The sequence below is a fragment of the Lagenorhynchus albirostris genome, chromosome 14 (genome assembly GCF_949774975.1).
Source record: "Lagenorhynchus albirostris chromosome 14, mLagAlb1.1, whole genome shotgun sequence".
NCBI lineage: Eukaryota > Metazoa > Chordata > Mammalia > Artiodactyla > Delphinidae > Lagenorhynchus > Lagenorhynchus albirostris.
The window spans coordinates 24,189,004-24,215,914 of NC_083108.1; the positions used below are offsets into that span (position 1 = coordinate 24,189,004).

The 26,911-nt window shown below is 38.1% G+C and overlaps 1 protein-coding gene across 1 annotated transcript in view; it reads left to right on the plus strand.

Annotated features, from left to right (window-relative positions):
* The window catches only part of DYM (dymeclin), a 372,708-nt gene that overhangs the window by 72,228 nt on the left and 273,569 nt on the right, over nucleotides 1–26,911 (plus strand). Inside the window, exon 6 of the mRNA XM_060122074.1 lies at nucleotides 78–150. Within this exon, the coding sequence (XP_059978057.1) occupies nucleotides 78–150 (73 nt within the window). The remainder of the gene's footprint in view (nucleotides 1–77; nucleotides 151–26,911) is intronic.

The following is a 26,911-nucleotide window of genomic DNA, read 5'->3' on the forward strand; positions in this document are numbered from 1 at the left end:
AAAAAAAACAAATTATGAGCTGAACAACCGAATTCTATTTTACACTTTGTTCAAAAACGTTTTATGTGTCTTACCAGGTTCTGACTCAGAAGATCTTTTGGAAGAATTGCTGTGCTGTTTGATGCAGTTAATCACTGATATTCCACTCTTGTAAGTTCTGGCTAAGCCAGGATTAGTTTTATCTTCTTTGTATATTGAAGATGGTAATTGATCATGTTGAAGAGTTTGTGGGTTGTGGTGTAGTACTTTCATGTATGCTTTTTATGTATGCCTCCATGTACATCCATGGGCTGCTTCTATCTCTCTTGCCTAATATTTAGACTCTGACGACCTGTCATCACCACAAGAATTTTATGTTGTTGAGGGGAAAATAAGCTCTTTAGCAATACTGAGCATATGATAGGCACAGAATTAATCTCTGTAAACAAGGGTTTGAGAGGGAAACAGTTAAATCTAGTATATATGTGGTAGATGCAGGTAGTTTTCCACCCGTTATTTGTTCTCCCCTTCTTCCTTGCTTCCTGATTTTATTGCTATATCTGGCCTTTTTTGGAGAGGTCAGATTTCCATTTCTAGCCTTTCTTGAAGCTATGTGTGGTCAGTGAGATGTGGGGGGGGAAGTCCTCAAATGAAACTTATGGGTGCAGCTCTTTAAGGGGACCTGACTCATCTAGGAGGCATACGTATATTTTTGTTTGTGAGAGCCCACTTTCCTGCTTTGTGGAATGTGGACAGGGTCTCTTTAGAGTTGTGTTGAACATCTTGGCACCAAGAGCTAAGAGACTCAGAGAAAATTCTGCTTTGATGTCATTGAGCTGCTGAACCAAAGTCATCAACTACTACACCTCCTCCCCCTACCCCCTACCCCACCCTTGGAATTCTCATGTGAGAAAACTAGACCCTTATTTGTTTACACTGTTACAACTAGATTTCTGTCACTACAGCTGAATGCAGTCTCTGTGTGATTCAAAATGTCTGTTACTTTTAAAGCAGTTACTCTCAACCTTTTTTTCTTAATTGCCTCTCTGAAGTCCTGATGAAATTTGAATACTCCAGATACACTGAATATCTGTGTATTGTGCTATGGCCTTTTTGAGGGCCACACATCATTATAATATCTATGAAGTTTTTCACCTCTTAAGAACCAATTTTCACCCTCTTGAGGGTGATCTCGACCCCCCCATCGAGAATGCATATTTTATTTTATTTATTTTTTAATTTTTGGCCACACTGCACAGCATGCGGGATCTGAGTTCCCCGACCAGGGATCAAACCCATGCCCCTTGCAGTGGTAGCTTCGAGTCCTAACCACTGGACCACCAGGGAATTCCCGAGAATGCATATTTTAAAGGAATTATTTTTTGAAATAAAAAAGTAGATTTTTAAGATTTATCATCACAGAATCTCAGTCTATGTGGGGATATCGTTGGAAATGTGCCACTTGCCTGTGGCCCAAAAGGGAAAGACAGGTATTTGTGAGAAAACAGGCTCCTGGCCTCTGTTGTGCACAAGTGCAGCATCCAAAATTGTAATATAGATTTAGGAATGAGAGCCACCAAAGCCTGTTGTGACTTGGTCTGGTGTCGTGCAGCCTGGAAGGTAGGACTGAGACAACTGAGGAATCACTGACAGGGACGGGCATGGGAAAAGTGTCCCAGGCAAGTTGAACTCTTGTGACAGACACAGCTCTTTGCATGCCTGGTATCCTTTCTCCCCTTCCTCTCCAATATTTTTGGGGGCAGGGTGTGCCCAGCTTAGTTTTCAGGCACTTTGGGAACTAAATATGGCTCTGTGACACAGTTTGAGCCAATTACACGTAAGCAGAAGTCATGAACTTGCAGAGCATGTACCTTCAGCCCGTTGCCCTTGGCCCTTCTCTTCCTTCCTGGATGTGGAGGCAGTGTTTGGGCCATGTTGAAACTATGAAGATGGGCGCCACACACGAAGAACAGTATCCCAGCAGTGTGGGATACTGATAAAGTTACAGAACCATTACACCAACCCTAGATGGCTTATCTTTGGATTTCTCCTTATGTGAAAAGAGCAAACAGTTATTTTGGTTAAGCCACTGTGGCTATTAGCTTTCTGTTACTTATGGTCAGATGTGGGAAGGGGAACACATATATTGCCTGCTATTTGCATATCACAGTATGTGTGGTGCTTCATGTGTTCCTGATTTAATTTTAAAAGTAGCACTACCTCTATTACATTTGTTGTTACCAAATACCAGCAATTTTGTATATATCCTGAATGAGTGCCTTTTGTTGTTGTTGTTGTTGATAAAATGTCATGGTAAAGTTAAGGGGGATGGAAATGATAAATCCCTTTAGACAGTAAATAAGCTGTGAATACAGTAAATAGACCAGCCACTTAAACACTCTTGGGGAGGAAGCAGTGTTGTAATAAATCAAACATTTTAGTGTTTTATGTGTTTATACTTTTTAAATGAACTGAAAATGCACAGACAACCAGATGTCTTGTATTATGTACACTCAGCTTTAACCAGCTGCTGAAACAATTTCTTATGATTTAATGTTCTTGGAACTCCATCCTACAAAAAGGTTTGTCTTGGTAACAGTTTCCATGTGAAACCAACCTACTCTTTAAATGTTTCATCTACTATAACCATAGTGCAGTGTTACCAATCAGCTTATAATTTAAGGAGGAATGTTAACCTGTGAAAACTGAGGATGGTCTAGACACACCTGACTATCATCAGTCTTGCTATAAACGTTGAAGTTTAACGTTGGCATGCCAATGCTACATTAGCGGGTGAACAGCAAGAGGAAACTAATTTTAATCGCCATCGTGGGTAATGCAAAACTAGCTTAAACGTTTTGTTTGAGACTATGAAATCACTCTATTCATATTGAAAGCAAATGATTACCAAGAACAGAGGTAGATAGACATTTAGAAATCTATACATTTTAACTGATACTTCATCATTAAGAGAACAGGATCAACTGTGGAAGCTTAAACTCCCAGAATTTGTAGGAATTCATTTGTAATGAAAATGGACCTTTAAGTAGTAAGTGGATACTGCTTCTCAGTTTGGATTTCTTGATAAAATATTAATTCTCTGAGGTGTTAGTCTTCAAAGACAGATTCAAATTACACACCTTCCAGGAATCCTTCCTTAACACCACACCTCTCAGCGTTTATATATGTATTTAAAAGAAGGATTAAGTCAGGCACCGTCTTGTGACTTGACATTTTTTAGTGTATATTGGGTTGATCCAGTAGAATTGAAATGTCTTCCAAAAGTAAAACCTTGTCTTTAATTGTTATACCTTCTTGATCTCAAGGAGTTGAATGAGAGAGGAATAAGGTACGATAAAGGTATGTCCCTCAAGACACTAATGGAGAGTGTAATGGAACATGGTCGGCAGGCCAGGGTTGAAAGCACACACTTAGAATTTGTGACACTGGTTTGCTTCTTTCAGTGTTACCGTGAGGGTTGAATGAGACCCCGTGATTCTTCCCAGTGATGGAGTTTAGGTGGGGCCCTAGCAGCATAAGCAGTTACCTTGTATGGGCCTAATACTTACATTTTGAGGACTGCTTATGATGCTTTTTTATTATGAAATAGAGTTTATTTTGAGAACTTGAACTGGATGTCTTTCCTTGTCTTTTTGTCTCTGTTCGTTGCTATTGTTTTTGTCAAAGGTATCACTCTTAGCTGTTTACAATGATGCCATTGTCAAGAACAGGCCCTACTCCTTGCCTCTGTGCCCTCACTCTGGATACGTCCTGAGAGGTCTGCTTAGAGTGGGCCTTTCTGTGGGCTCCAGCCCCTTCCTCTGAGATCCATTTATGTGTCTTCTCCTTTATCAGCCTGTGAGCTCAGTAAGGAGGATTGGGACGGCTTAATTCTCAGCCTGGCCCTGATGGGCAGATTTTTAAATTCTATAATTTAAGAAACTTTAGTTTTTTCATGTTATATATTGATAAAGATACCATATTCAAACTGGATTGCCTTCACCGCCTTTTCCAGGAGTGTGTGTATGTCTGTGTAGTGGGACTTTGCTGCTTCAGTGCAGGGGTATCTGATGTCATCTGCTGACCTTGTCCATGTTACTCATTCTGCTTCAATAACGCTGGTGTCCTTGCTAATTTGGAACATGCCAACCCACTGCTGTCTTCAAGGCCTTCGACCTTCCTTCTGCTGCCTTGCATATCTCTCTTCAGACATCTGCATGGCTCTTGTCCTGACCTCCTTCAAGCTTCCTTCTGCTCAAAGTTCTGCTTCTTAGAAACAGCCGCTCTGACTACCCTAAAATAGCACGCTTCTCATTTTCTGTCCATTTTTTAAAAAAATATTTATATATTTATTTGACTGTGCCTGGTCTTAGTTGCAGCATGCAGGATCCTTAGTTGCAGCATGTGGGATCTAGTTCCCTGACCAGGGAATGAACCTGGGCCCCTGCATTGGGAGTGTGGAGTCCTAGCCTTTGGACCACCAGGGAAGTCCCTTTCTGTCCTTTTATCATGCTTTATTTTTTTGTCCTAATACTTATCACTGCTTTTAATTAATTAATTTATTCATTTTTGGCTTCATTGGGTCTTCGTTGCTATGCGCGGGCTTTCTCTAGTTGCAGTGAGCAGGGGCTGCTCTTCGTTGCGGTGCGTGGACTTCTCATTGCAGTGGCTTCTCTTGTTGCAGAGCGGGCTCTAGGCGCGTGGGCTTCAGTAGTTGCAGTAGTCGGGCTCAGTAGTTGTGGCTTGTGGGCTCTAGAGTGCAGGCTCAGTAGTTGTGGCGCATGGGCTTAGTTGCTCTGTGGCATGTGGGATCTTCCCGGACCAGGGCTTGAACCCGTGTCCCCTGCACTGGCAGGCAGATTCTTAACCACTGTGCCACTAGGGAAGCTTGTATCACTGCTTTTCATATTACCTGTTATTTCTCAACGAAATTGGAATGAAAGCTACATGAAAACAAGGGCTCTTCCTGCATTAACATTTGTTTTGCTCACTGCTGTCCCCTTAGTACTCAGGTTAGCCTGGCAAGTGGAAGACTCAAAAAATATTTGTTGAATGAGTAAATCCGTGGGAGCACAACCTATTCAATGTGCTTAAATATTTTGTTTGTTTCTCATCATCTGGTCTATATGGAAACACAGTAGTGTGCTAAGGCATATTCCATTGCAGATATAGTGGCTCAAAGCCCCTTGCAGTTGGTACATTATATTATAAACACTAGGTATCTTATAGACCTTAGCAGTGGAAAGAGGCTACTAGAAACCGAAACACTGAGAAATTACATCTGACAATATTTAAGGAAATGGTATATTAATTAGCTATAAATGCTGACTAGTCTGGAGCCATTTAGTTTAGGGATGGACAGTCAGCATTGTATCTCAGTAGTCCCCCAGATGATCCCTTCACAATATAATAATTTCCTTTTCATTAAGTTCATCCACGAAAACATATGTTATGAATATACTAAACTATGTGTATTTACGGTACTGGGCAAAGAAAGGCATGACTTTGGAAGAGCTTAGAGATGGATAGATGCGTAGAAAGATAGCCCAGTAAGAGGAACAACTGATCCATGCTGCAGTCATTGGGAGCTGTAGTGATGAGCAGCGGCTAGGTCTTCAAGGAGGCAGAAAGGAGCTGCATAGGGACCTCTTGGATGCGTCTAATGTGTTTGGAGAATCACAAGTGTATTCGTTTGATTAGAGTGGAGGGTTTGTGGGAGACTAGGGCTGGAGAAGCTGTGTGGTTTGATGGAGTAAAGACTTGAATGTTAAAAGGACTAAATGTTTGATTAGGTTTAGAGTTCTCTTTATTAAGATATTAAAGAACATAATATATATATTTTAGAGCTAGTTCTCTGAAATCCATTTTGGATGTATTTGGGGAGGGATGAAACTGATTAAGAATCTTATTGGTAAAATTAACTTTACTGGATTTATGAAATGTAATAAAATACACATTTATTCGACCCATAGTTGTTGGTATTGGCTTAGATGTTATACTTTGGAAAAACTGAATATTGAAAACTTTTGGTGGCAATGGTGAAGTAGGTGGTTCAAGAACCTGAAGAGCCATAAACAGTTTCTTTATGAAGTCTGCAAGTTTTTGAGAGTGAAGGAACCGGAGAGACCCACGTTGGCAGTGAACGGCCTAACTGTTGGGAAAATGTCTTTGTACGGCCCTGCATGTTGATACCCAGACTCTTCTCAAATCCAGCCTCAGCAGAGTGGGTAGCTAAAACAAGTCAGCATTTAAGTTTTAGGTGCTGTAAAGTAAATATCTGGTGTAGCTTTCTGATTGAATTAGATGTTTAAGACATTACAAGCACTGAATTAAAGATGATAGCATTTTCAAATACCAAAACAGAATTAAGTTCACAATAGCTTATTAGTTTGAAAATTGATTTCTGGTGCCTCTGGGAAAAAAATCCCGGTTAAAAAATTTTAATATGTAAGCCTTTACCAGGTTTATTGAAGAAATCTGACTGAGATATATCCAGTACCACAAATGTTGATATTATAAACTATGTGCTCAGATTGTTCATAATTGCATTATTGAGTGTTGCCAAGAAGTGTAGGAGACATTATGTATTAGGAAAAAACACCACTAATTCTGCATCCAGAAGGTAGTGTTTGAGTCCTAGCATTACCACTCATCAGCATTGTCACTCCAGGCCTCAGTTTTCTCATTTTAAAATTGGGGTTCGTAGATCATAGACTGTCACTTGGAAAAGACATTTGAACACATCTGGTTCAGTTGTTTAATAGTTTAGATGTGGAGATTGAAGTGTTTGAGTTTGGAGATCAACTCATGTAGCCATTGAAGGAACAGCCAGGCAAGTTGTTAGTTTAATACACCATGTCCTGAGCTGCAGTAGAGGGGCCTGCAGCTGAGAGGGAGCATCTCATCCTGGGATGAGGTGTGTCTAGCGCTCTCACTGCCTACTCTGTTGCTTAGGATTGCGTTGAAGACCAAAGTAATGCACTGGAAAATGCTTTTATAAATTTTAAAATGCTTTATGATTATAAAACTGTGTTGCTTTACACATACTAAGTACTTAAGAAAAACAATATGTTTGCTTCTGAGTCAATTTTCCTATTTTAAACTTCTCAGTAAAAAGTAATAGCACTTGGTCATTAACAAGTATAGTGGTCATAGGACGCAGCATGTCTGAGATTCAAAAGAACAAGGCTGAATAGTTTGTGTGGGAACCGAAGTAAGTTCCTGTTGGGTCAGGCTGCTTGGAGGAGCTTCTCTGACTGCTTTGGAGGACTGGTTCTAGGCTGGCATTAGGTGTGAGAGATTAGCAGCAGCTACAGCAGAGTCCTGAATCCTGACTGTCATTTTGCCTGTGTTTGCATGTTTCCTTGTAAGTTGTGGACTGTTTAGAGGCGTATAATCATTGAATTTTTTAAAACTAGAATTAAGCTTATTTTATGCATTTTCATTTTATGTATAATGGCACTGAAGTAGAGAGAAAGGAAGTGACTTTCCTAAGGTCAGTTTGCAAGATTCTTAGGTAGCTCAGCCCTGAAAATGTTGAATCTCTGCCTTCAAAGAATTTCTACTCTTATGAAAGCAAGACTGGTACAGGATGCTTTTGTTAATTCCTTTTGCTGTTATTAATACACGTATAGCAAAATATGAATAAGGTGGTTTGATATTAATAACTACAACTTTTAATTCTACCAACAGTCAAACAATTGATTTTCTTTTCCTTTTTAATTTTTTGTGTTACTTATATAAGTTAATTCTTTACAGAGTGATTTCTTTTTTGGGCACAATCCAGATTGCATTACCTTTGGATATTTCATGCTAGTCATTAATGCTGATGCAATTATTTTAAATTGTAACGTATGTATGCACATGGTTTGGGAAGACAATCAAATAGCACAAAGGGCTTATGATGAGAACAAATCTCCTTGTCCTATATCCCTTTGCTCTCCAGAGACAGTCATTTTTCGTTTTTGACTATTCTGGTGGTTTATATAAATCTTTACCCTTATCTTACCTTTATATGTATTTCTAAATAATATGACACTATTTCTTTTTTTTTTTTAATTAAAGGCTTTATTTTTCAGAGCAATTTTAGATTCATAGCAAAATTGGGCAGGAAGTACAGAGTATTCCCATACCCTTCCTCCCACACATAGCCTCCCCTGTTATCAACATTTCTCACCACAGTGGTACATTTGTTACAGTGGATGAACCTACATTGGTACATCATTATCGCCCAAGTCATAGTGTACATTAGGGTTCATTCTTGGTGTGTTGTACAGTCAGTTGGTTTTGACAAATGCATAATGACATGTATCCACCATTACAATATCATAAGTGTACTTTCACTGCCCTAAAAATCCTGTGTGTTCTGCCTGTTCATCCCTCCCACGCCCTTAACCCTTGGTCACCCCACTGATCCTTTTACTGTTTCCATATTTTCACCTTCTCTAGAGTGTCATATAGTTGGAATCCTACAGTTTGTAACTTTTTTAGATTGGCTTCGTTCACTTAGCAACATGCATTTAAGGCTCCTCTGTGTTCGTGGCTTAGTAGTTCATTTCTTTTTAGCACTGAATAATACTCCATTGTCTGGATGTAGTACATATACATACATTCACTTAATGCATATATACAGATATAGTCCTCATTTAAGTCTTAGAATTGGAGTTAAGTGTGACCATTTTAAAATTTGATAAAAATATAATAAATTTGGTAAAAACTTGTTCCCTAAAGGGAGTATATCATTTATAGTCCCACCAAAAACATTTAACAGAGCCTTGCCAATATTGTGTATTATAAAATTTTTCGTGTGCTAAAAATGGAAATCATATTGTGATCTTTATGTGCATTCACTCATTACAGGTGAGGCTGAACATCTCTTCATATATTTAAAAGCCATTCATAACTTTCGATGAAAGTTTAGCAATCGTTTCTAGTTCTTGAGAGCTCTTTCTCTCTGATTGTTCTTTGTTTATGAATGTTCTTTGTTTAAGCTGGCATAATTGCAGTTTGGACACCCACATAACAATTTTGGTATATTTGCTTTATTATTATGTATCCACCTTATCAATCCATCTTAACTTTTGATTTTTTAGAATGTTTTTAAAACCTCTTTTTGGTTGAGCTTTATTTCAAGAAGGTATGTGGCTATATTTTATACATTTGATGCACTGTTACATATATAGCATTAGTTCTTTGAGAAGCCGTAAAAACATGGAATGGATATTTGAGTTTATTTGATCCACTCCATTAATTTTTATGTATGATGAAGCTGCCAGATAAGGTGACTGATAAAGGTAACGAATGACAGTTCTGATACTAGAATGCAGATTTCTTGGTGCCTAACCTTCAGGCACTTTCTGTTCCATTGTTAATACTTTTATAAATGAGGAGTATTACCGTGTCTTCGATTTTGTTGACTTTTAAAACTAGCCATTACTGCTGTTGACCGTATCTGTAATACACGGTACCACTTTGTAGTCTTTCCTCACATTTTACTTTTGGAATCTCCCTGTTGGCATGACATTGATATTTCTAATTTTTGGTCTTAATCCTTTGAACTTGTCAGTTGTTTTTGTTAAACTTACGTTCCATTTACAGTACTGTCAGTTTCTTATCCAATAGCAAGTCAAAGGAGGATGGTTTTTTCTCCTGCATATTCGTTGACTTTGACCTTAGCCAACACTAACACCCATTTCATGAAGGCTTTTGTCTTTATCCAAGTGTTCCACTCTGCCCTAGCAGAGCACTGCAAGGTCATGGCGCCTTTGTTTTCTTCACATGAAATTAATAACTTGCTCCAACAGTAGTTTGTTCTAGGACATTTCCAGCCCAGATGGTGGAAAGTTCTTGTGATAATATGGCAGCCGAAGCAACATTTTGGCTTTTTAAAGTTGACTTTGTTTTGGCGATTGTGTGATGAAAATCTTCTGAAGATTATGCAAGGACATTAAACAAGAAAGATCTGTTGGCTTAAAACATTTTTCATCTTTTAAAAACCACCACACTCAGCATGGTAGAATTTTGGTTTCTTTCAAGTATTGGCCTGTCTTGGCTCTTTTCCTTGATTATTTGGCACTTAAGATAGCCCAATTACTGGATTTAAAATTTTGTTTCCACAGGAATAAAACGTTGCTTTGAATTCCTTTTTTTGAGCATCATAGAAAGTTACAGCAAGAATTGACATTAGAGGTCATCTTGCCCAATGTACTTATTTACAAATAAGAAAACTGAGACCCAGAGGAGTTATTTTTTGAAGTTAATAGAGTGAGTTTAATAGAGAACTTAGAAACAGATCCTAGGTTTTCTCACTTGGGGTCAGTGACTCTTTCAGCATACCACAATATGATTTAGTTTTTGTTTATTCTTATTTCAGTGTCATCAGATTTTAATCAGTAAATTTTGATTTTATAATTTATGATAATCCTCTGTTTTTAGTTCTTGATTAATTTCATTTTCAAACAGGTGATACATTTATGTTGTGCAGATACCAAACACGTAAAAGTGTACATGAACAATCTCCTGGCTGTCCTTGTTCCCCATCTCTCCAGCCTTCTCATTTGTCTCCCTAGTAGCCACTGTTCATTCTTAGTTTCATATGTATCCTTCCTGAAATTTTTCATGCATATATATTCAATTACGAATTTAGATTTTTATTTCCCCCTGTATTCATATAAAAGGTTGGAAATTATACATAGTGTTTTGAATTTTCCTCTTTTTCCAGTTAGCAGTCTATCCTGGCAGTTCCTGTATACAAGCATTCAGAGAGCTTTCTCATTTCTGTCTTTTAAGTAACAACTTTATTGAGATATAATTCAAATACCCCAAAATTTACCCTTTCAAAGTATATATTTAAGTGGTTTTTAGTATATTCACAAAAGTTGCGAAACTATCACTGCTCTCTCATTCCAGAATTTCATTACCTCAAAGAGAACCCGTATACCCATTAGCAGTCATTTCCCATTTCCCCCTCCCTCCTGTCCCAGTAACCACTAATCTGCTTCCTGTCTCTATAGGTTTGCCCTTTACGGACATTTCATATAAATAGAATCATATGATGCGTGGCCTTTTGTATCTGGCTTCTTTTATTTAGTGTAATGTGTTCAAGGTTCATCCATGTTATAGCATGCCCCAGTACTTCATTCCTTTTTATTGCTGAAAACTATTCCATAGTATGTATATACCACATTTTGTTTATCCATTCATTCAGTTGATAAATATTGGGGTTGTTTCTACTTTCTGAATAGTGCTGCTGTGAGCATTCATGTACAAGATTTTGTGTGGACGTAGTTTTCAGTTCTCGGGTATGTGTCTAGGATTAAAATTGCTAGGTCATATGATAACTCTGTATTTAACTTTTTGAGTAACTGCCAAACTTTTCCTCAGTGGTTCCCTCATTTTACATTCCCACCAGCCGTGTATGTGAGTTTTGATTTCTCTACATCCTTTCTCATTTGTTTTTAAAAGTTGCATTATATTCTGTTGTAGGTCAATATCAGTTTATATTTAATCATCCCCCTATTGAAAGACATTAGAATTGATAACATTTTTTGCGAATATCCTGTGCTCATTCTCATTTTGGCACCTTTATTGTATCTATTTCTAGGACGAGTTTTACATTAGAAAGGTTAGTCCTTTGTGACATAAATTTAAAGTACATTTTTTTTCTAAGTTTGCTTTTTGACTTATTTGCTTTTAGTATATGTTTGTTTTTGCCATGATACATTTTTAAAAACTATTTTTGAGAATTTGAATTTATTGGGGCTTCCCTGGTGGCGCAGTGGTTGAGAATCTGCCTGCTAATGCAGGGGACACGGGTTCGAGCCCTGGTCTGGGAAGATCCCACATGCCGTGGAGCAACTAGGCCTGTGAGCCACAACTACTGAGCCTGCACGTCTGGAGCCTATGCTCCGCAACAAGAGAGGCCGCAACAGTGAGAGGCCTGTGCACCGCGATGAAGAGTGGCCCCCGCTCGCCGCAACTAGAGAAAGCCTTTGCACAGAAACGAAGACCCAACACAGCCAAAAATAAATAAATAAATAAATAAATAATTTAAAAAAAAAAAGAATTTGAGTTTATCAATCTGTTACAGCTTTTAGGCCTTTCAGGCTTGTTGTTATCTTTTTGGGCTCATCTCTTACTACTCTCTTTCTTGCAGATTTCATTCTAACCCCACTGACCTCTTTGCTGTTCTTTAAGTATGCTAGGTGTGTTCCTACCTCAGGGCCTTTGTGTGTGCTGGTCCCTCTCCCTGGAAGACTTTTCCCTTGCTTATTTCTTTCAAGTCATTGTTCAAATGTGAACTTCTTGTTGAGTCTTCCTATTTAAAATTGTAACACACCCGTGATAGATGTCAAATTTTGGGGTACTGAAATATGAATTCACTTTTTAATGATTATAACAGATTAGGTGAGTGTTAGAATGCTGTTTGTTTTTTATGATGGAACAAAAATTTCTAGGTGTAAAACCTTTCAAATAATGCTTAAATGCTTTTAATGCTAAATGCTTCTAATGAGACTGAATCTGTGACTCTGTGCCCTTTGCCAGTATTTAAACACTTAACTTATGTCTTTGGCAAGTGTGATGGTTAATTTTGTGTGACAGGTTGAGCTGAGGGATGCCCAGATGTCAAACATTATTTCATTTTTTCTGGATGTGGCTGTGAGTGTGTTTCTGGAAACAGTTAGCGTTTGAATAGGTAGACTTTGTAAAAAAGATCATACTCACCAGTGTAGGTGAGCATCATCCAGTCCATTGAGGGCATGAATAGAACAAAAAGGTGGGGGAGGGGTGAATTTTTTCTCTTGCTTAATCTGAGACATCCATCTCCTCCTTCTGTCTTCCGGTATTGGCACTCCTGTTTCTTGGGCTTTTGCCCTCGGACCAGGGCTTTTCTGCTTCTCAGCACTTGGGTTTGGAACTACACCGCTGGCTTTCCTGGGCCTCCAGCTTGCAGATGGCAGATAATGCCACCTTGAGCCTCTGTAATTGTGGGAGCCAATCTCTTATAATAAATTACTTTCTATGTATATATTTCTTTATATCCTGTTGGTTCTCTTTCTCTGGAGAGCCCTAAATAATGCAGCAAGTGTGTCTAATTCATTGCTACAGTCTGAATGTTCATGTCCTCCCAAAACTCATATTTTAAAACCTAACCTCTAAGATGATGATGTTAGAAGGTATGGGGTCTTTGGGGGATGATTAGATCATAAGGGCAGAGCCCTCATGAGTGGAATTAATGCCCTTATAAAAGATACCCAAGAAAACTTCCTTGCTGCCTTCCATCATAGGATAGCATAGCAAAAAGGTGCTTAATCTCTGTGACCCAGAAGCCAGCTCTCATCAAATACTGAATCTGCAGGTATCTTGATCTGGCCTCTCAGCCTCCAGAACTGTGAGAAATAAATTTCTGTTGTTTATAAGTTACCCAGTCTGTATTAGTTTGCTATTACAGTCCAAAAGGAATGAGACACTTAGATTGTTTTTCCTAGTTGCAAATCCTCTTTACTTTGATTGTTTACAGTGAAGTGAGAGAGAGAGGAATAATTAAGAAAACCTGGGACTTCCCTGGTGGCACAGTGGTTAAGAATCCGCCTGTGAAATGCAGGGGACACGGGTTCGAGCCCTGGTCTGGGAAGATCCCACATGCTGCGGAGCAACTAAGCCCATGTGCCACAACTACTGCCTGTGCTCTAGAGCCCGTGAGCCACAACTACTGAGCCCATGTACTGCAACTGCTGAAGCCTGCGTGCCTAGAGCCTGTGCTGTGCAACAAGAGAAGCCCGCACACCGCAACGAAGAGTAGCCCCTGCTCGCTGAAGCTAGAGAAAGCCCGCGCACAGCAGCAAAGACCCAATGCAGCCAAAAATAAATAAATAATGTATTTAAAAAAAAAAAAAACAAAAAGAAAACCTATGATCAGAATGGGATTAGAGATTATCCTCAGACCATCTCTCCTGATTTTTTTTTTTTTTTCAGGAAATTTCCTGGTGGAGACAGCCAATTTGAAGTAAATATTTCTCCCATTCATTTTCTTTATGCCCTTCCCATTTTGAAAATTTAAATTAAAAATAATAAAAATATTCACCTATAATCTCATCTTCCAGGATTGCTTTTTATTTTTTGCATATTAACATCTGTATGTGTATTCACTCATATGATGCATACTATTCTGCTATCTTTGCTCAACGTCACATCATGAAGCAAATATTTTTTCAATAAAGTGTATTTCAAAAGCAGATGGGATGACTTGTTTTATGAGGCCAGCATAACCCTGATACTAAAACCTAACAGTGGCGTTCCATAAAAAAAAAATTACAGACTGATATTTCTCATGAATACAGGAGAAAAAGCTTAAAAAAATTAGCAGATTTCATCCAGCAATATAAGAACAGGATAATACATTATAACCAAGTGGGGCATATCTTAGGAATACAATATTGTTAACACTTGAAAATCAGTATAATATGCCACATTGACAAAATAAATTAGAAAAGCCATATGATTGTCTCAGTAAATGTCAAAAAAGCATTTGACCAAATTCAACATCTATTCGTGGAAAAAAAAAAAACTCTCAGCAAACTAGGAATAGAAGGAAACATCTTCAACTAGGTTAAGGGCATCCATGAAGAACCTGTAGCTAACATTACACTTAATGATGAGAGACTAAAGGTTTACCTCATCTGTGATCAGGAACAAGCCAAGGATGTTTGGTCTTAGCATTTCTGTTTGCTACTGTATGAGGCCCTAGCCAGTTCAGTAAAGCAAAACAAAGAATAAAAGGCATAGAGATTAGAAAAGAAAAAGTAAAACTATATTTGCCAGCAACATGATTGTTTATGTAGGAGACCCTAAGGAATATACAAAAGCTACTTGAACTAAAAAGTGTGTTTAGCAAGGTTGCACATTGCAAGATGATTATACAGGAATCATATACTAGTAGCAAACAATTGGAAACTAAAACCTTAAAAATTCCATTTTAAAATAATATGAAATACTTAGTAAATTCAACAAATACGTGTACAGCTTCTATATTAATAACTAGAAAACATTGCTCAGTGAAGTCAAAGAAGACCTAAATGTAGACATACATCATATCCATGAATTGGAAGAGTCAATATTGTTAAGATGTCAGTATTACCCAGATTGATCTACAGAGTCAATTCATCACATTTGTACCAGAGTATTTTTTGTTTGTTTTTTTTTTTTCGTAGACATTGACAAGCTGATTCTAAAATATATATGGAAATGCAAAGAACCTAGAATACCTGAAGAAATAATTGAAAAGGAAGAACAAATGGAATACTTACACTATATCACTTCACAGTGTGCTGTAAAGCTACAGCTTTGAAGATAACATGGTACTGACCTAAGTATAGACAAATAAATCAGTGGATCAGTATAGGGGGCCAAGAAATAGATCTGTACTTCTCTGGTCAATTGTTTTTTGTTTGTTCGTTTGTTTTGTTTTGAGAAAAGAAGCAAAACAATTCAGTTGGGAAGGGAAAACTGTTTAAACTAATGGTGCTGGAAAAGCTGATTATATGGGAAAACAAAGCAAAACAAAAAAACTTCGACTCCTACTTTCACATATAACATAAAAATTAGAAAAATGCACACAATCTTGTTTTAGGCAAAGATAACTTAGAAAACATACAGAAAGCAATAGCCAAAAAAAAACCAAACTTGATAAGTTAGACTACTTCAAAAGTAAGAATCTTGCCTCTTCAAGAGAGACGATTCAGAAAAAGAATAGTCAAGCCACAGATGGGAGAAAATGTCTCCAAAACGTATAGCTGACAAAAGACTTTATTCTTGAATATATAAAGATGTTTTACAATTTAAAAATAATTAGGCAAATATCCCAATTAAAAATGGAAAAAAGATTTAAATTGATACTTCACTAAAAAGATATATGAATGGCCAATAAGCACATTGAGTTTTAGTGTGATTAGTCATCAGAAAATGCAAATTAAATGCTATAGTGAGCTATTACTACACACAACTAGAATAGCTAAAATTAAGAAGACTGATAGTACTGAATGTTGGTGAGAATGTGGAGCAACTGGTACTTTCAGAAATTGCTGTGGGTAAAGAAGCCAATCTGAAAAGGCTGCATACTGTATTATTCCCACTATACATTTTGGAAAAGGTAAAACTATGGAAACAGTAAAAAGATCAGTGGTTGCCAGGGTTTGGCAGGAGGAAGGGATGTATGGACAGAGCACAGAGGATTTTTAGGGGCATGAAACTGTTCTGTATGATACTATAATCAAGGATACATGTTACTACATTTGTCAAAATTTATAGCGATTATAGAAATTACACAGCAGTAGTGAACTCTAACGTATATTATGGGGTCTTTAGGTGATAATGATGTGTCAGTGTTGGTTCATCGTTTTTTAACATATGCTACTCTGGGGCAGGATATTGATGGTGGAGAAGGGTATACATATGTGGGGGCAAGGGTTATATGGAAATTCTCTATACCTTCAGTTTTGCTGAGAACCAGAAACTGCTTTGAAAAATAAAATCTATGTAAAAAATTGCTGTGGTGTATAAAATGGTACAACCAGTTTGGGAAAAGTTTTGACAGGTTCTTATGAAGTCAGATATCCATCTCTCTTCTCATCTAGCAATTTTACTTTCAGGTATTTACTGAAGAGGAATGAAAATATATGTTTGCAAATGACTTGTATGCAAATGTTTATAAATCTTTCTTCGTAAACCTTGTCATAATAACCCCAATCTGAAAACAAATGCCTCTCAACATCATCATGTTGTCTCTCTATACTTTATTCTTGGTTATTTCTTATGACTTTATTTCCAAGTCACTAAATCTCTCTTCAGCTGAGTCTAATCTGCTGTTAAACCCATTCATTGAGGTTTTCTTTCTTTCTTTCTTATTTACTTATTTTTTTTAAATCAAGTTTTAAAATTTGGCTATTGTACTTTTCAGTTCCAGAATTTTTTTCTAGAACTTTTTAAAAAGAAATATCTGCTATATTTATATAGTTTACAGGTCCTTGAGAAATTTTTGATTTGAAAAATTTGGCTTTTATGCCATAGGTAGAGTAGGCGTAGTTGTATTTGGTAATTAATATTATTTTTGGGAGAGTTTTGTTTGTTTTAGGTGTGTATGGTGGTTCTTGTTCATGTAGTTTTATCTCTTTATGTGCCTATTTTTGATTGTTTGCTAGTTTTTATATTTGTAAAGTTGTAGAAATAGTTTGATAGGATGATTTTATCTTTCTTCAGAGGGGATTGTCTGTTTCTGTTGGGTGCCTTGGATTCTTCTTAATTCCATTTCAGAATTTTTCTGGCCACCCAGGGAACTTAAGGCTGGGTTGTAGTCCATGAGATTGTTGATTTACTTCCTGCTCCCCCTTACTTCCAAGGTAAGGATCCCCTTGAGGATCTCCAGCCTGTGTGTGGAGTGGAGTACTAGGGCTTACTCCCTTGGCAGGCTTGGACTCCAGTTTTTGTGCCCTAGATTGTCAACCCTGTCAAAAGCACTGCTTGGATTCCCAGCCACCGCTTATGGATCAGGAAGCGTCCCAAGGCCAAAGCAATTCCAGATGTCAGGCTGACCTCTCTAGGTTTTCTTAGTGCCTTGAATCTTGGCCTTGTAATTCTTCAGTGTTTTACTAGCTCTTTGGTCCTTTTAGAAAGTGCCCTTCCAGACCCTCTGTCAGTGATTTTTGTTGACCTCATTGGGAATATTCTTCTGAATTTTCTGTCTGTCATTGCTGGAAATGGAAGTAGCCTCAATTCCTGTGATCTCTTTAAAAATTATGTGGTTGTGTAAGTTAATATATAAGCTGTGCTTTATTACATTTTTCATTTTCTAATATTGGTTGATTTTTTTTTTTGGTTCAGCAAATATTTTCTTGTGTGATGTAGACTATAGACTATGAAGAGCATAGTCCACAGTCTTGAGTGATGAATATGAGTCAGCCAAGCAGTTTGGGGGCAAGGGTAGAGGGAGCTGAAGCCCTCACACAGACTTGGGAGATGTGCGGGAAGAAGGTAACTAGGAAGATAATTGATGGATAGTTGCATTTTATCCATGTGTGTCTTTAAAACATATTTCTTAAATGGCTATTTCAGAGGTTTTCCTGTTTAGATCAGTTTTTTCCCCATAGGCAGAACCCAAATTTATATTCACAACTTATTTTGAAACTGACTTTAAAAATATCAGTCATTTTCTTTCTTTTTTTTTTTAAACTTTTATTTTTAAAAAAAATTTTATTAATTTACTTTTGCTGCGTTGGGTCTCCGTTGCTGCACATGGGCTTTCTCTAGCTACGGTGAGTGGGGTCTACTCTTTGTTGCAGTGCGCGGGCTTCTCATTGCAGTGGCTTCTCATTGCGGAGCACGGGCTCTAGACGTGCGGGCTTCAGTAGCTGTAGCTTGCGGGCTCTAGAGCGCAGGCTCAGTAGCAGTGGTGCTCCAGCTTAGTTGCTCTGCAGCTTGTGGGATCTTCCCGGGCCAGGGCTTGAACCCATGTCCCCTGCATTGGCAGGCAGATTCTTAACCACTGTGCCACCAGGGAAGTCCAGTCATTTTCAATACCATTTATAATAGAAAATATTATAAGGGCATGTTGAGTAATTACATGTTGAGGGCATGTTGAGTAATTACTTTTGCTGTTGCTACTAGTTCTGTAACTGTAGCCCCAGGAGTCTAGTGAATTTTCTTTTACTTCTTTTCTTTTCCTTTTTGGCCACGCTGCACTGCGTGCGGGATCTTAGTTCCCGAACCAGGGATGGAACCTGTGTGCGGCCCTACCACTGGACTGCCAGGGAATTCCATTTTTGTGTGTGTGTGAATTTTTATGCAGAGCACTAAATCATGAATTAGTTTCTGGAAGCTGGGAGTTTCAGATATACTTTGTCATGTAAAATTTGTGCATGAATGAATATATTTTTCTTGGTTTTGGTAAACCCCAAATAATATTAATTCTCACTGTGCCCAAGAGCACAAAGAGACTATTCAACAAATATGTGTGTACTTGTGGCCAGCCACAGTTTTAGGTGTCAGGGATACAATAGTGAATAAGACATAGATTCTAGTTGTGCATAGGGTAAGACAGACAATAAACAAATTAATATATTACTTAATGTTAGAATGTGACAAGTACAATGGAAAAAAGTAATGTCGTGGTATTTTAGTCAAGATTGTAAGGGAAGGCTCCTTGTGAAGTGGACCTTTTAATAGAAAAGGAAGTCAGAGAGGGAGTCCTGTCACTCTCTGGTGGAAGAGCATTCTAAGCAGAGGGAACAGCAGATGCAAGGCCCTGAGGTGGGTGCATGCTTGGTGTGTCCAGGGACCAGTAACTAGTCCAGTAGAGCTAGAGCCAAATGAGCAAGGATGGGTGAGTGATAGACAAGGTTGGATGGTTAGTCAAAAGTCATGTAGGGTCTTAGAGGCTAGGTTAAGGACTTCGCATTTTATTCTGAGCAGGATGGGCAGCTAGTGGATGGTTATTGCCCTTGTTTGAATATTTGTTACTCTGATCATTTAAATTTTCTTCTGCTTTGTGGCTATAAGCACTATCTTCATACAATGAAAATTGGAAATTGGGTTCTTGACATCTTTGCCAAAAAAAAGGAAAAGATTCTGTTTTAGCCATTTCTAGTATCTGTATCTTTGCTATGTCATTTGAAGCTGTGCTTCATTGTGTACTTAAATTATCTTCTACCCTGTCAGTTTGTTGGAGCCTGCTTTAATCCATTTATTTGAACATTATATTCTCCCCAGCCCCCAAATCTGGTAGATTAGTATAACTTTGAGTAATATTTTCATGTTGGCTGGTAGGGAGGTTTTTGGTTCTTATTGAAATTAGGGTCTAATTCTTACTAGCTGCTAGTGGTAGGCAGAATAATGTCCTCTCCAGCCCAAGGATGTCCACTTCCTAATCCCTGGAAAGCTGGTGAATAGACACCCTCACGTGTCAAAAGGATTCTGTAGATGTGGTTAAAGTTAAGGGCTTTTTGAGGGGAGATTGGGCCTACTAGGATAATAGAGGACAGTCTAATCACATGAGTCCTTAAAGGTAGAAGAGGAAACCAGAAGGGTGGGTCAGAGAGATGCAGCATGAGTCATTCAAAGCCACTAATGGCTTTGAAGATGGAGGAAAAGGATCCTTGAGTCAAAGAATGAGGCGACCTGTAGAGCCTCGGAAGTGCCCTCATCTTACCGCCAGCAAGAAAATGGGGACTTAGGGCTTCCCTGGTGGCGCAGTGGTTGAGAGTCCGCCTGCCGATGCAGGGGACACGGGTTCGTGCCCCGGTCCGGGAAGATCCCACATGCCGTGGAGCGGCTGGGCCCGTGAGCCATGGCCGCTGGGCCTGCGCGTCCGGAGCCTGTGCTCCGCAACAGGAGAGGCCACAACAGTGAGAGGCCCACGTACCGCAAAAAAAAAAAGAAAATGGGGACTTGGATCCTAGAGTCATGAGAAACTAAATCCTGCCAATAACCCAAGTGAGCAGGAAATGGATTCTTCCCCAGAGCCTCCGGAGTGGAAAGCAGCTTGCTGACACCTTGATTTTAACACCGTGAAACCTGTACTGCAGCTACAGAACTGCATGATAATAAATTTGTGCTGTTTTAGGCCACTAAGTTTGTGGTGATTTGCTAATGACAACAATATAAAAACTATTGAAACATACCCAACTTCTCAAAGCAGATAACTTTAGCAAATTAAATTTGTTAAATATAGAATTTTGGATGATTCATTCACTCCAAATAATATCTGTTAAGTGCTTGCTATTTGCCAGGAAATGTGGTGGGAGCTAGGAATAAGAGAGGTCCCTATCTTCACCAAACTCTGGTCTACAGTTGTGCAGTCAATTTTTAATTTTATATTTTTAATCTTATGTAAAATTTTAAGCATATAAATGTAGAGAGACTAATGAACTCCCATATGCTTATCACTTAGCTTTAGTAATTAACAACTCATGGCCACTTTTATTTCAATTATACCCCATCCACAGCTACCCTCCCCTACTTCTCAGATTATATTTAAGGAAATTCCAGACATCATATCATATCTGGATAGTCAGTTTTATATGAAGCTTTGCTATGTAGTTATTTCCCGTTCCCCGCTGACATTAGAAAAGTGCAGACTTTAATTTTATCATCTTTAACAAAGTAACTTTATCATCTGTGAGTTCATTTGCAATCGTTAGCTATTTTTTTGTCATGAAATTTTGCCTAGGATTCCTTTGGTGCGAATTAGAAAATTACTTAGATCATTTCAACTTGCAAAAGTGCTGCAGAAAATTGTTTTGGGGTTATAAGTAAATTTTAGTGAGTAGGTAAATTCACAAACATGGAATCTGTGAATAAAGAACATCGATAGATTATACATGTAAAGTGATTTTTCCATTTCCTGTGTTCTTGATTTAGGTTGATAACGTCACCTTCTCTGGGTTCTAAATCTAGAAATCTTGGTCTTTCTTGATTAGTCTTAGTCTTTCTCGCCCACTTTAAGCATCCAATCTGTCACTGAGTGCTATTAGTTTCATTTTGTTAAGCGTCATTTAAGTCTTACTGCTCTTTTCCATTGCCATTGTCATTATTTTAATGGTGGTCCTTATAATGTCCTAACTGGATAACTTATTGCTGGTATTTTTTTTACAATGGCTTTCTTTTTTTAAATTATTATTACACATTTATTTAATTTATTTATTTACTTTTGGCTGCGTTGGGTCTCGCAGGCTCTAGAGCACAGGCTCAGTAGTTGTGGCGCACGGGCTTAGGTGCTCCACGGCATGTGGAATCCTCCCGGACCAGGGCCCGAACCCGCGTCCCCTGCATCGGCAGGCGGACTCCCAACCACTGCGCCACCAGGGAAGCCCCTTATTGCTGGTATTTTTTGTTTCTGGGATTAATCTGAGCATTCTCCCACTTCAATATGTCCTCCAACCTCTTATGCCTCCCTTCATTCCACAATCCCTGATTTTGGACACATCAGGCATAGGGTTGAGTCAGTCACATTCTTCAGTTCAAGGGTCACTATCATTGTTGGTTTGTGTAAGGCCCATCTCCCCCTCCATTTAATATTAATCCATTTACTTAATCCCATTTATCCCCATTCATTACTCCTTTTCTTTCCCATAAACAGCCATTTTACTATGTTTAATGCATGCATTTTTTATGTATATGTCTGAGTACAAGATGTTATACTTATGTGTACATGTATTTTTCTCTTTTTTTAACATCTTTATTGGAGTATATTTGCTTTACAATGGTGTGTTAGTTTCTGCTTTATAACAAAGTGAATCAGCTATAGTGTACATGTATTTTTAATATATATAAATAGAATTGTGTTATAGAACTCATTGTTTTTTGCTTTTTCCTCTCAGAATTGTTTTTTTTGTTTGTTTGTTTCGTTTATTTTTGGCTGTATTGGGTCTTTGATGCTGCACACGCGCTTTTCTCTAGTTGTGGCGAGCGGGGGCTACTCTTCGTTGCGGTGCATGGACTTCTCATTGCGGTGGCTTCTCTTGTTACGCAGCATGGGCTCTAGGCACACGGGCTTCAGTAGTTGTGGCTCGCAGGCTCAGTAGTTGTGGCTCGTGGGCTCTAGAGCGCAGGCTCAGTAGCTGTGGTGCATGGGCTTAGTTGCTCCGTGGCATGTGGGATCTTCCCAGGCCCGGGCTTGAACCCGTGTCCCCTGCATTGGCAGGCGGATTCTTAACCACTGTGCCACCAGGGAAGCCCTCAGAATTGTTTTTAAGAGTTACCTGTGATGCTAAATGAACACCTAGTCTATTGCTGTTAAAACTGCTGCATTGTATACATCCACAACATTTTACTTATCCAGTTCCTCAGTGCTGGACACCTGGGGTGCCTCCAACTTTGCAACACCACGACTAATGAATGTCTTTATATTATTTATCTATTACTGAACAATAAGCTACTCTAAAATTTAGCAGTTTAAAACAACATTGTTTCAATACCATATGATATCACTTATATGCAGAATCTAAAATAGGACACAAATGAACTTATCTATAAGACAGAAACAGACTCACAGACATAAAGAACAGACATGTGGTTCCTAAGGGCATGGGGTTTGGGGGGAGGGATGGAGTTGGAGTTCGGAGTTAGCAGATGCAAACTACTATATATAGAATGGATAAACGACAAGGTCCTACTGGATAGCACAGGGAACTCTATTCAGTATCCTGTGATAAACCATAATGGAAAAGGATATAAAAAAGAATATATATGTATAACTGAATCACATTGCTGTACAGCAGAAATTAACACAACATTGTAAATCAACTATACTTCATTAAAAACAAAACAAAACGTTGTTTCACAGTTTTTTAGTATCAGGAATCAGGATACTGTGTAGCTTGGTGCCTCTGACTCAAGTGTCTCATGAGGTTGTAGTTGATCTTATGGCTGGGGCTGTGGTCTCATCTGAAGGCTCAACTAGGAAGGACCTGCTTCCTGGACTTCTCACTTGGCTGTTGGCAGGATTCAATTTCTCTAGGGCTGTTGGACTCAGTTCCTTACTGGCTGTTGACTGGAGGCCTTCCATAGTCCTTTGCAAGGTGTACTTCTCTGTATGTCAGCTCACAACAAGGCAGCTGGCTTCCCTTGGAGAAAGCGAACAGAAGAGCAAGAGCAGGTGCCCAACACAAGCCACGGTTGTTTTATAAGCCAGTCTCCTCTCAGAAGTGGCATGCTTTCACTTTTACTGTATTCTCTTCTAAGCAAGTCTCTAGGTCCATCCTACACTCAAGGGGAGGCAATTACACAAGGACATGAATAGCAGGAAGCAGGGATTACTGAGGGTCATTTTGGAGGTTTGCTTACCACAGTCCTCAGACATATTTCTGTGAATTTTTCTTTGGCATATACATATACTGGGTTATAAATTGTTCTCTAAAATAGCTGTGTTGGTTAATATTACTATCAGCAGTACATGAGGGTTTATATATCATTATGTACCTGCCAATACTTTTTCTAGGACATCAAGGGATATTACACTGTTTTAAACAGACTGTTTTTTATCTTTTGCTCTTTTTTTTCCTAGTGAAGTTCTTGGCTTTTTCTTGGCTTTTTGCGGGAGTTGCTTGTAATATTCTAGATATTAGTTCTTTGTTCTTCTTCCATTTTATCATCTGCCAGTTAACTTTGTTCAGGGTTTCATTTGTTGAGCAATAATCTTTAATTTTGATGTAATTAAATGCCTTTATTTATTTACTTTATGCTTTGTGCTCTTAGGCTTTTATTTAAGAAGTCCCTTCTTGTGCTTATGTTACAAACTTATCATTGTACATTTTCTTCTATTAATTTTAGTGTTGCCATTCACATCCAAGTGAATGTAGGTCTTTAATTCTTCTGTAGTCGGTCTTTGAATATGTTGTAAGATAGGGAGCCATCATTATTTTTCTTTATGAAATAAGCCAGTTTTTCCCAGCACCATCTTCTGTACAATCTGTTCTCCATTGATTTATAGATCCGTTTTACTGTATGTTTCCGTAGAAACACAGGTTTGACCTGTGTTTCAGTTCTCAGTTGCGTTCCATTGGTTTGTCTAATTTTTTTGTGTGTGCTTGCAAATACCATACCGTTTTTATTGCCACAGCTGTGTAACATGGCTTGATATCTGGTAAAGGAAGTCCCTGTCTTCACTTTTCAGTTTCAAGATTGACTTGGCTATATGTTTATTCTTTCATAAAATTGTCAATTTATGAAGTTTCTGAAAAAAACTCAATGAGAATTTTGGTTGTGATTAAGATTAATTTGTGTACAATTATCTTCATGGTATTTAGTCATTCCATTCAGATCATCCTGTTTGCCCTTTATTAATGTTTTAATACTAATAAGTGGATGCTGGCCAGCAAAATGAATAGAAGATATCCTCTAAGTCAGTCAACAGCATCCTGGATCCTTTTTTCATGAAATTCCCTTTACATTTTTGTTGCAAAGAGTATTCCTTTTGTATTATGATTGTGTATTATATGGCCTCACATATTTCTTCCTTTTTGCTGTTCTGAGTTATGTATGCCTGGTACACTATGCTGATGGCTGTTCAGGAAGTCCTAGTTAGTTCCAGTCAAAATCAGAGCAATAAAGATCCCTCCCATTTGTGATGTTCTCCCATTTGTGATTTTGTTTGGTCCAATTTATTTTGAAGGAGAACAGCCCTCTGTTCTAAATCTACATTCTTTCATTAAAGTTGTCAGACATAGTATTTATTAATAGTCATAGTTTTAAGGTTTTTTTTGCGGTATGTGGGCCTCTCACTGTTGTGGCCTCTCCCGTTGCGGAGCACAGGCTCCGGACGCGCAGGCTCAGTGGCCATGGCTCATGGGCCTAGCCACTCCGCGGCATGTGGGATCTTCCCGGACCGGGGCACAAACCCGTGTCCCCTGCATCGGCAGGCGGACTTTCAACCACTGCGCCACCAGGGAAGCCCCATAGTTTTTAGTTTAAACAAATTAAAGCAGTTTCTTCCTGGATCAGGAACCTAGTGTAAGATGTTAAATTGTAAACCACTGCTGTTTTTTTTATTATTATTATTGATGCAATGACTAAATGCATTAACAAGTGTACTGGAGGTAGTCACCGACCTAGATAGCATGTACTGTGGCAAGATACTTGTTCTTCAGGATTTGCCTTTAAGCCCTGACCCAACTTGAAAAGCCTAGCAAATTGACTACAGAGTATGGATTCCTGACAGGCATAGGCTGTATGAATAAATGATGATTGTGATTCAAAATCCTTTGGGTTTTGAGCACCCAAATCATCATTATTGAAGAATTAATGAATCCTGATACAACACATCAGGGTTGTTTTTCATTCAATTCAAGAAATAAGTACAAATGTAAGATATGCCTTTTATGTGGTTAATATTTTACAACAATAATTATGGAAATTTCAGGAAAGAGAATTGTTCTACAGTATTAGTCAGATTTCTGAGTAGAAATGAGATTTATTCATTACATAATAAGATCATTTGCACGGGTCTCTTGTGTTTTGTTTTGTATACTTTGCTTTTAAAAGATATTTCATCAGCAAAATCACTCTGTAAGCATCTGGTAGAATTAGAACTTAAAAATCTGGTAAGCGTCTCCATTTCTAGAATCAAGTCCTCTTTAATTTGTTTGATGAGCTTCATTTAAGTAGGTGTTCAGTATTTTTCTTTGGGCTTTCCATGAATATTTCAGATCTGTAAAAATAGCTGATATTGTTTTGGAGCTGTTACTCTTTTTGTTGTGCTGTTGAGATTTTCACTTTCCTGGGCTAACATGTTACTGTTCCCCATGATAATTGTGTTTAAACTTTTGCAATAATTGAAGATTTCTTGATGCATTTGTTCCTTTTCGTGCTCAGCCAAAATTTTGTTTCCTTTTTATTTGTTCTAAGATTTGTTTCTAAAAGGGATTAATGATCTTCGGAGGACAATGGTAGTCCTTCATAAAAGAAATACGCTTAATAAAACAGGAACAATTTGTTTACTGTTCCTATTTTGCTGAACAGGCAGAGTTGGCCTTGAGAAAGTAGACACTTAGAGATAGAAGATCTAGGGTATACCATAGTTCTCACTGTAAAGTTATTATCAACTCAAAAAGACACTGTTGTCTTCCCTACACTGTGACTTCTTTTCAGTTTTACAATCTGAATATTTGTTTCTGTGTTATAACTAAACAGGGAATGAACATAAGGGCTTTAGAGTGGACCTTTGAAGTAGAACACTGCTGGTAACTGTTTCCATTATACACTAATGTATTGATACTTGTCATTCATTAGTAGATGGGACCTGGAAAATAGGAAAGTAATGGGATATTTGGCCCAAGTACAAGAACTAATGACAAGGAAGGGTTTCATATTTTTGTTTGACTTAATTTTTATTTTAAACATACTAGTATTTTTTAATAATCTGGAAGCATATTGAATATTTTGATTT